Source organism: Petaurus breviceps, unplaced genomic scaffold (assembly GCF_028583685.1).
Source record: "Petaurus breviceps papuanus isolate PSGF00001 unplaced genomic scaffold, PetGlider_PUasm1.0 175, whole genome shotgun sequence".
NCBI classification, from domain to species: domain Eukaryota; kingdom Metazoa; phylum Chordata; class Mammalia; order Diprotodontia; family Petauridae; genus Petaurus; species Petaurus breviceps.
Genome location: NW_027185764.1, coordinates 44,547,873 through 44,557,730, shown reverse-complemented (window position 1 = coordinate 44,557,730; position 9,858 = coordinate 44,547,873). Strand labels below are relative to the sequence as shown.

General features: G+C 39.3%; 2 protein-coding genes across 2 annotated transcripts in view; both read right to left on the bottom strand.

Moving 5' to 3' along the window:
* LOC138158975 (cytochrome b-c1 complex subunit Rieske, mitochondrial-like) overlaps positions 1–8,833 on the bottom strand; it is a 14,555-nt gene extending 5,722 nt beyond the window's left edge. Inside the window, exon 1 of the mRNA XM_069085341.1 lies at positions 8,828–8,833. Coding sequence (XP_068941442.1) covers positions 8,828–8,833 — 6 coding nt within the window. The remainder of the gene's footprint in view (positions 1–8,827) is intronic.
* ADGRV1 (adhesion G protein-coupled receptor V1) overlaps positions 1–9,858 on the bottom strand; it is a 718,949-nt gene that overhangs the window by 337,873 nt on the left and 371,218 nt on the right. The window lies entirely within an intron of this gene.

Here is a 9,858-nt window from a genome sequence, read left to right as displayed (position 1 = left end):
GAAGGAAGGAAGGAAGGAAGGAAGGAAGGAAGGAAGGAAGGAAGGAAGGAAGTTCCTGAAAGTCAAGGATGATATCTTATATTTCTCTCTAATATTTCTTAGAACCTTAGCACCTAGCACATATGAGGAGAATATGCATTCCATAAATAAGAGGAACAAAGAACATTGAATTTTGAGGCCTAAGTTTAAGTTTCAGACCTAGCTCTGCCACTGAGTCTGTTGGATAACATTTAACTGTAGTCAAAGCGCTTAAACTGATCTCCCTACCTCATAGAGTTTAGAGGAAAACACTTTACAAACCTTATTTTTGTTTTTACTCCTGTATCAATTATCAAGCATTTATTAAGCACTTACTCTATGCAGATACTATGTTAAGCACTGGAAGAACAAAGAATGATAAAAACATGGTCTCTGCCCTCAAGAAGCTTATGTTTTAATGGGGAAGAGAACATGCAAAAGATACAACAATGCAAATGGAAGGTAACCTCAGAAGCAAGACACTACCAGAGGTGAAGGACAAGTACCAGAGCTGCCTCCTAGAGGGTGGGACTTGACCTGAACCTTAAAGGAAGCCAGGGAAGTCAGGAGGCAAAGGGGAAAAGAGAGCATGGAAGAGAGGTGATAAGATGGCAGAGTCTGGAGGTGGAGTGTCTTGTGTGAGGAACAAGAGGAAGACCACTGTCACTAGATCCACAAAGAAGTAAATGGTCTTCAGACCAAGAAATACAAACAAACAAAAAACAGGCATTTATTAAAGTTCAGTGTCTAACAAATAAAAAGATAAGCAAAGAGATGCCAAGAAAGTTAGTCCAAATCACTAGGCCAAAATTAACTATATCCTATGGTACTTAAAAGGCTTGTGGCTAAGAGTATTGAGAATGGAGAATAAAAATGGTGCCAAGGATGAGCTAAAATGGACTGAGTTATCAAAAGAGAGAAACAGGTGGGTTCTTTAAGGTAGGGGCCAGGGAGTTTGGTTTCAAAATTCTAGAATTCTCTAATGGACTCAGTGGCACTTCTGCAAAGCTATTTCCTCTACATGGGGATCCAAGTCAGTGCCATTTTTTTTCTTCTTCCACCACCCTTGAAAGTTGTACAGGGTGACCATCGCAGAGGGAACAATAGCAGGCCAGGGGCAGCCATTATTTACTGATAGCCATGTGGGCAAGGAGCCGTGAGGGAGACTTTTGTGCTTTTATGAGGTGAAAGGGACAGCGAGGGCTAACGTCATACCTGCTGCCACTGCTCTGATAGCCAGAACCTCAAAGCCTATCTCAAGACTAACAGCTACTGTGACTCCTGCCAGGCTGCTGAGCTGAAAAGGAACACTACTTCTTCTTCCTTGGCTCATCCTCTGATGTCCCCTATATAACCCTGCAATGGATTTTGGCCTTGCAATAAGGTAACCATAGAGATGCAGACACTCTCCCAGGATTCCACTGACCAATAAGATTATGAAATGGGTGGAGGTGTCTGTGACTGTTAGAGGAGAGTGAGGAGGAGGCAAAGTTGTATTGTGTTGGAAACATACAAGGAGACGCTGGTGCCCAAGGTACCCTGACCCTGGTTCTTTCATTCAAAGAAACTCTGATGAAGAGCTGATTGGTTTTAGATGTGGAGGATGGTATACTATGAGGTTGAATGGATCTGGTTTGGGAGATTTTCCCCCCTGAGAATCTTCCAACCCCTCACCCCCATCCCTACTCCCTGAGACTGTGATTTTTTATCAGAAGAAAGCTGCTTTGGTAACTGCCCCTCTCCAATGTCTAAGCAGGAAAAAAGCCATTTCCTTCCCTCTCAGTCAGAAGAGCTAAAAACTGGCAGCTGTACTTCCAATGAACTGTACTGGCCAGTACTTCCCTTCCCCCCACCTTGTGCTTTCAGTCCTCCCCTTTTTATCAGCAGATATTACACTGTTAGATGAAAAAAAACCCAACAAATAACAACAGTGCACCAAACCTTTGTGTGTTATCACTTCAGTGATAGCAGCTGGGGAACAAAAAGTGAGTCTATATAAAGCGAGAGACTCAGTCAGCGTCCCCTATGGAAACAGGCACTGGGTAAAGCAGCTCACAAAGAAAGGGCTTTCTTTGGGAATATACAAACCCAGTGGTGCTGCCTGTGACAGCTTTGTAGGCCAGCCTGAGATGAGAAGCCAGAGAAAGGAAAGCAAAGAGAGCTTTATAAACTGAAACCATCATTCCCCTAGACTGGTATTATTAGCAAGCTAGAATCCTGGCATGAAACAGAAGAGGGGAGGGACTAGCAGTGTGGGGCTCCTTGGGTTCTGTTATTCCTCTTTTCTCTCTGCTTAGTGCCACACAAGAATCACCCTACATAGGATCAGTGTTATGGCACAGTCCACGATCCAGACCTGGGACTCAGATACATGGTCTTTCCCCCTCCCCCATTCCTTCTGCATGATGAGCAGGCTGTGGTTTGGGAGTTCCCCTGGCCATACCTGGAGAACTGGGAGATCAAGAAGAAGGAGGGTTGGGGAGATGGCCAGAAACAAATAGTCCTTTGTGGGACCCTTACATTTTTTCCTTCTCCAGAAATAATGCCCTCAGTCCCAGGAACAGTTAATCCATTCAGCTTTGAAACTCTAGCCCCAGGGCTGAGTTGTCTTGATTGGTGAGTGAATGAAAGCAAACTCACCTAGCCTACTATATATAGCTGGCTCAGTCCATACCACCCTTCTGATCCAAACATCCCTCCCCTCCACATACACTTTCTGACTTATTGCTCAGGGCAATGCTACCCTGGTATCTGGAAAGAGAATGTCAATTGTCCAACTGATCAACTCACCATCCCTGTGACTCTTCAGAATCATTCTGAAGAGAGAGTTCTCTTCCCAGACCATCACTCCTCTGTATACTTTTCCCATCCCTATCTCCAACCCCACCTAGAAGATAAGCTACTCAAAGAAGAGAAATATAAGCCTGTTGTACCTGTGAGCTCAGAACCTGACCAGTGTCTGGCACTTAAGTGAGCACTTAACAAACGCCTTTTCATTCCTTTTTTCCATTTTTATGTTCAATAAAGTATGTTAAATATTTAAGCTATGAGAAGGTAGAAGATTATATGGCCAGAGAGAAGAAAACCCAGCCAGAGGGTCAGAGATTTAGAGATACAGCTTTTTTTATTTTTGAAATACAGAGAATTATTCTGTTTCTTCCCTTAGCTAATGCTGAACCTGGATAACATGGATTTAAGCTGTTTAGCAATGGGAAGTAGCCTAGGAATTGCCGGATTGAGTACCCTATTGTGGCTGGTGGGGTCACTGTACCATTTAGGAAGGTTGTACCATGTATACAATGGAACAGAAGTGGACATTGGCCTAATTGCTCAAAGAGAGTGCCACTTGGTGGGCAACTGGAATATTTCATTCCATCACAGGATAATAAATGATATGACATGCTGTCTCACTATGGGCTTAAGGAAGGCAGCATACAACCTGATGTGGGCTACTAATGTAGCAGACAGCACACTACAACACTGACCCAGGTGTCACACCAGGGACACCTACATGTTACACCCATTATTCAAAGTAAAGTATATGAACACTTGGAAAGTCACAGTAAAAGAATGTGATATTTCCATAAAACATATGAGAAAAGTATTTCATTATATCCTATGGATATGATGGAGAGATATGGGCTCAATGATAACATGCTGAGGCAGATTTGGAACTGGCTTAATAAGGATCTGGTCTTGAAGCTCTGAAGACCTGAGTTCAAGTTCTGCCACAGATATATAATAACTATGTGACCCTGAGAAAGTCATTAGATTCTCAGTGCTCTACCAACTCTCCAAGAGTATAAATTCCAGAGAAATGACCTGCATTGGTAGAAGGTTCTCTAATCCAGGAGGTCCCTATACTAATTAAATCACAGCTCCAGCCTCTATCTCAAAATGACCAGAGCAAAAGAATAGTAAATTCATGCACTATTATCAGCCTGAAGGGCTAGGTCTAGTGGAATATTCTAGTTATCGGTATTTGGCCCTGTCCTGTTCCACATTTCTATCCATGAGTTACATAAAGGCATCAATGGAATGCTTATCAAATCTGAGTACAACAATGAAGCAAAAAGAAATAGCTAATATGTTGGATGATTGAAATCACCTGCAAAGGGGTAAAACTAAGGTGAGATAGGCAATCAGCTTCAGCCTCTGTGCCCTCTATCTCCACCATCTCCCTTACCACAAGAGAACTCAGTGAACTTCATAGAGTAGAAAATGTTTGCTATCAATATCCTAGTCCTGAACAGCTAATGCTGTGTGTACATCAGGAACCAAAGTCAAATTGAACAGAGTAAGGAAAAGAAGCTTCAAAATTCAGCAAGAAGCCTAGAAGAAAAGCTATACCATATTTAGGGGGAAATTCATAAGCACCCCAGGAAGTGAGAAAGAGACTTAAAGAAACCAGTAGCTCTGAATTACTCCTCAGTCACATGTACTCTCTTATCTTGAGCTCACATTCCTCTGGGCCCTGTATGTACTGGTGAAAAAGTGTGTCACAGACTTTGAGGGTGGGAGGAAGTTTAGTACCAACTCTTCTCATTATACAATCTTAGTAAATGTCACTTCCTAAAAGTTAATTAAGTCTGACTGATATCAAAAGATTATCAAAAGAGAGAGTACAACCACTGGGGGCTTGTAAACTATTGCATTTGATAAATACATTCCAAACTTCTCATAGGAAGCCCTAATGCTAAGAGGACACAAAGTATCTGCCATCTGGGGATCTAACTTGTCAGTGCAACTGGAAGTTGGGAGAGTAAATCCAGAGCATATGCTACATGTAGAAAAAGGAGTGGATTTGTTTTACTTGGCTCCAGAGGACAGAAAACTAGGATTGAACGGGTAGAACTTTCAGAGAGGCAAATTTTTGCTCAATATAAGAAAAAAAATTATTGAATAGCCTTACTCAGATAGTGAGTTCCCCATGACTGTAGATTTTCATATGGGGGCTGTACAGCTATATTTTTGTTAATTTTTAGGTAAAGGGCTGAACTAGATAGATTACATGGAAATACTAATATATAAACTATATATCTTGCAAATTTATTTCAAGATCAAATGAGATGATGCATATAAAGTACTCTCCAGATCTTAAAGCACTATATACATTTAACTTATTATTATTCTGTAAAGTGTCATACAGATTGTAATTAGTTTTTATTATCCTCCTCAGCTCTTACCTCACTTCCATGTTTAAGTTTGGTATTCAGTAAATACTAATTTAATATATGCTTGAATAAACATGTCAGTGAGCCCTGTCCAAAGAAAGGTCAACTTTTAAAAATTTGCAGTGTGAACTTTGGGACTGACTTCTTTCTGTTATTCACCCTTCAAACATTTCACCACTTACTAGAATACTGACCAGAAGGTGAGTAGGGGCAACATGAATGTGTGGAAGTCTGGTCAGTCCAACTTCCTTGTTAGCTGTTCTGGTTGGGAGGGACTGCTAGGGGATGTGAGTGAGAGAGCTGAAAAAATGGATTCAAGCAATGTTATTGCATTATCCATCCTTTCTTTGGTCACAACTACCATGAATTATGTGCTGATTACATAATATTTTGAGTTCCCCAACAATGAAAACAGAGAGATAGCATTGACTTGACTTCTCTAAGATTAAATGCTAATAAGACAATATCAGCTTACCTAAGTGTTCATTTTTCCCAAGGTCAGAATTCATCCTTTCCTTTCAATGAATAAATGAAATGAATGAATGAATGAATGAATGAAAAAAGTACTATTAGGTATTACTATGTGTATACTGTGTTAAGAGCCAGGGAAATGAATAAAAAAAAAAAAAAGCAAGCTACTTTATGTCCTCCAGAAGCTTACATTCTAACAAGCAAAGACAACGCATATGGGGAGATCCCAAGGAGAGATATTTTGATCACAGAGGTCACAGGAATGGTGAACGGAGTGGCAGTACAACTTCTAGCAAGCTGATTAATATTGCTGTACAGTAGCTCCCAAAAGCTGAACTTATTGCAATCAGACTGAAAAGACATGGATTTCACTACAATCCCTATTTTTCTCAAAATTTCAACTAAATTCCAAAGGCTCTTCTCAGCAAATGAATGCCTTCTCTATATGCTAAGTCATCATAGCCATGTTTATTCTTAGTTTTAAATTCATTATTGTGATTTCATCTTCTTTTCGACCTGAAGATAGAGTCAAATCTTGTGGTGAATCCCCACACAATAATTCATGTAAGTCCTGCCCTGCCCTATCATTTCCTTAAAGAGCTAAATGGTTCTAAGTCCTCCAATTATCCTTTATAGAAAAAGTGTAAAACTCTAACTGGACAATACCTTAAGAGAGTATGTGCAACATGGTCTGCAACCTTAAAAGAGGAGAACCATTAAAAACAACAATTTACCTTGAATTCCTTATGGCTGGGGGTAGGGATTTTTAAAAATGTCTCAAAACAAATGACTTTCTATATTATCAGCCATAACAGGCCATGACTCAATCAAAAAATAAAGTGGAAAAAAAAATCAGCAAAAGAGTTACAGAGAACCATCACGGTGTAATCAAATGCACACTGCTATTTCTGAATCTTTCCCTGAGCAGTGAGATTGTGGGAGGCTTTTGCTCATAACCACACATTCAAAGGAGATTGTCTAATGTGGCTGAAACAGTGAATCACAGAGGAGAGAGATTCTGCTGGAATGTGATGCTTTCTTTTTTTTCTTTTGAGGACTCCTCCTCTCCCCTTATCCCACCTCTTCTTTCCCTGTCATTACTAACTGGTGCCGGTTCAAACTGGCTGGCTCCAGCCCTCGCAGCATCCTCTCTGTATTTCTCAGCTTTTGTTCTCAGTTAGAACAGAGCACTATTTCTTGCTTCTTAGGCAGCTCATGTAATTAGCCTGCAAGCTGCCAGATATTGCAGCACATCCTTTGATAACCTATTAATGACATGGATAACTAAAAAAGGATTTTTTTTTATTCCCAAAGCAAATACAATTGTATTTTAACAATTTCACTTCAGATACAAGGATATTTTATTCGTTCTTCTGGCATTGATGGCCAAAACAACTTTATTCCCCTGTTTATTTTTATATAATTCTCCTTAACTGCATCCTACCTCTCAGGAGTGGCTACAAGGATATTTATATCAACAAAGGGAAGTAAACCAAGGAAATCTGGGAACATTCACAAACCATTAAGTTTTCTTCTATGTGCAAGGTACAGAGAGTAAAGAGTACTTACTGCTCCAAAATCATTCAAATATGGCCCAGTGGAAGCTAGAAAATATCAGTGAAACCCCTATTTTTTTTCCATGAATTTTTTTTAAGTCCTAAATGCATTTTTATCTGTCTCAAAGGACTGGGGATGCAGGAGTAGAAAAACACCTTAGATGTTATCAAGGCCAAACCTCTTATTGTTATGAAGGATAAAACTGAAGCCCAGAGAGGTTCATACCCCAAGGTCACATTAACAGAAAGTGCCAAGGCCAAGTTTCAAACCCAGTTCCTTTGACTCCAGAAACAACTTAAAGAGGGGAAGACATTTCTTAACTAATAATTATTTTCAAAATAACAAATACATTTACAGAAATCCACTCATAAGAAAGGTAATGTGAAAGCAGCTTATTAGTAGCATTATAGCTACCTTCCCAACCCTACTTTAAGAGGACTGATAGCCTAATTTGTTGTAGGGTTACATCAGGATTCTCTCAGTCCAAAATTTCATCACTTTACGTTCTTTTCTATACTACAGGCCTATGAAGCAATCTGTAGGCTTTCCTGAATAGATGTGATTCCTAAGCCTATCTCTACTTTTTTTTCCTTAAAGGAGAGAAGAGAATAAGTACATGGCATGGGAAAGGTGAAGCCAAGAAATGGGCATAGTTTTGTCAGGCTAAGGATATTGTGAGGCATCCCTATCTACTATCTCAGACAGAACTAGTTAGCCTAGTGCATGTACACATAGGTACATGTGTACATGTATGTAGATATACATATATACACACATATTTATATACATACATATATACATGTATATATGAGTATACACACATGGCCATAAAACAAATTAGTTCAGAGCGCGGTGGTGCCAAACCCCAAGCCTATCTCAAGTACTCTAACACTAGCCATGTTATACCTTCTTCTAACTGAGCACCTGGAGATATTTTCTTTCACTAACAGCTGTCAGAAAGAGATTTCCCATGGCCAGAGAGGTGGCAGATAAGCCAGAGGTATATAAAACACCTGTCTCCATACTCCTGTCATATTTACATTGAAGTACAGAACAGTTTGGAACTGTGCCATTGTGTTTATATAGGGTCTATGTGCAGATAGCTGAGAATGAGCTCTGTAGCATCATAAAAAGCACCAATGACCACTGAGTTGGAATGAATGTCCTTCTCTTAGACTTCTTATTTTCTCTATAGAAAAATCTGGACAATTTTACAGACATATTTATTTCTTGGTGAAACTGCTTTTAGCCTGAATGTGCTCCTGTCATAGTATATAGTTGGGCTCATTTTCCAGATACGGACAGAGTCAAACACAGCCTGGCATGAGATCCAAGTTCTTAAAAAAGAGACAGTGTGGGCTGATGAATTCTCAGCCTGTTTACATTCCTTCCCTGAAGTGATTGCAGTTCTCTGCAGTTCTGCCATTCTGCAATACTAGGAGCTGTTTACATTGAACAGGCCCTAAAGGAGCAAAGATTCCTATGGAGCTTCTAAGGTGAAATTTAGAAGACAGAATGAAAATAGGAACATGAAGCTGTTAATCTGAGGAACTTGTCATTCTTGTGCTGTGTAAGGAGGTTAGACTCAGAAGGATAGGATCACATACCTGCATGGTCAACTATTAATAGGTATCAGCTCTGAAGAAGGGAGATAAGAGCCTTCTTCCCTATCTTTTTAAGCTCTCCAGAAAAAGGATATTAACTTCTTTTCTTGAGCTCCCCCACATATTACCTACCTCACAGGGCTGTTGGAAGGATCAACTGAGATAATAATGCAAAAGCACATTGAAACTGGAGAGCAAAGAGGAGAGAGGTATCATTACTTTTTAATTCAATTAAAGGAAAAGTAATGCCCCTGTTTTGGTTCAATATTCCTATAAGCTAAACTTCAGTGAAAAACTGGTTATGGATTTTAGGACTAATACTCTTTTTAAAAAAAACTATAAATCATCACATTTATCCTTATTGTTTATAGCACATTATACTCACTCAGTTTAGTGCTTTATAGATAAAAGCATGAGTCCCCAATCTCTCCTTGTATCAGAAGGCAAATTCCAATTCCAATCAGTGTGCAATGGATCCAAAATGGAATTCAAGTTTCCTCCCTTTTTTTAGAGCTCTGTTCTGAAGGCTACATTATACAAATAATGCACTGAAATTAACATAATCTTCATAGCCCACTTATCACAATAACATATCTAAGCAGAGTAAGAGAAAGAAATTGAATTTCTTTAAAGTGATGAGTTTCATAAATTCATTTAATTGAGAGAGACTAAAATGCATACTTTTCAACTTAATTAAAAATGAATCTCGGTTGGTTACTGTTTTTTAAACTTATTTTGAGGTTTTTACTGATAACATGCTTTTACATCTAACTCCTTATTCTATTTTCCAAGCTTGAAAGAAGTGAATTATGATTTTCTGAAAATTTACCCATGTTTTCTAGTTCAGTAAAACACTTTGCCAGTTCTTTTTATTTTATTCCATTTTTAATTCTATACCTACATAGTTAAAAACAGTTACCACTGATATGAAAGAAGTCACTTGCCCCCAAATTCCAATGGCTCTGAGCTCTGAGACTAGATAGGCAATCCTCTGGTTTTTACCTCCAGGGCTCTATACTCATCAGAGTTAAGTG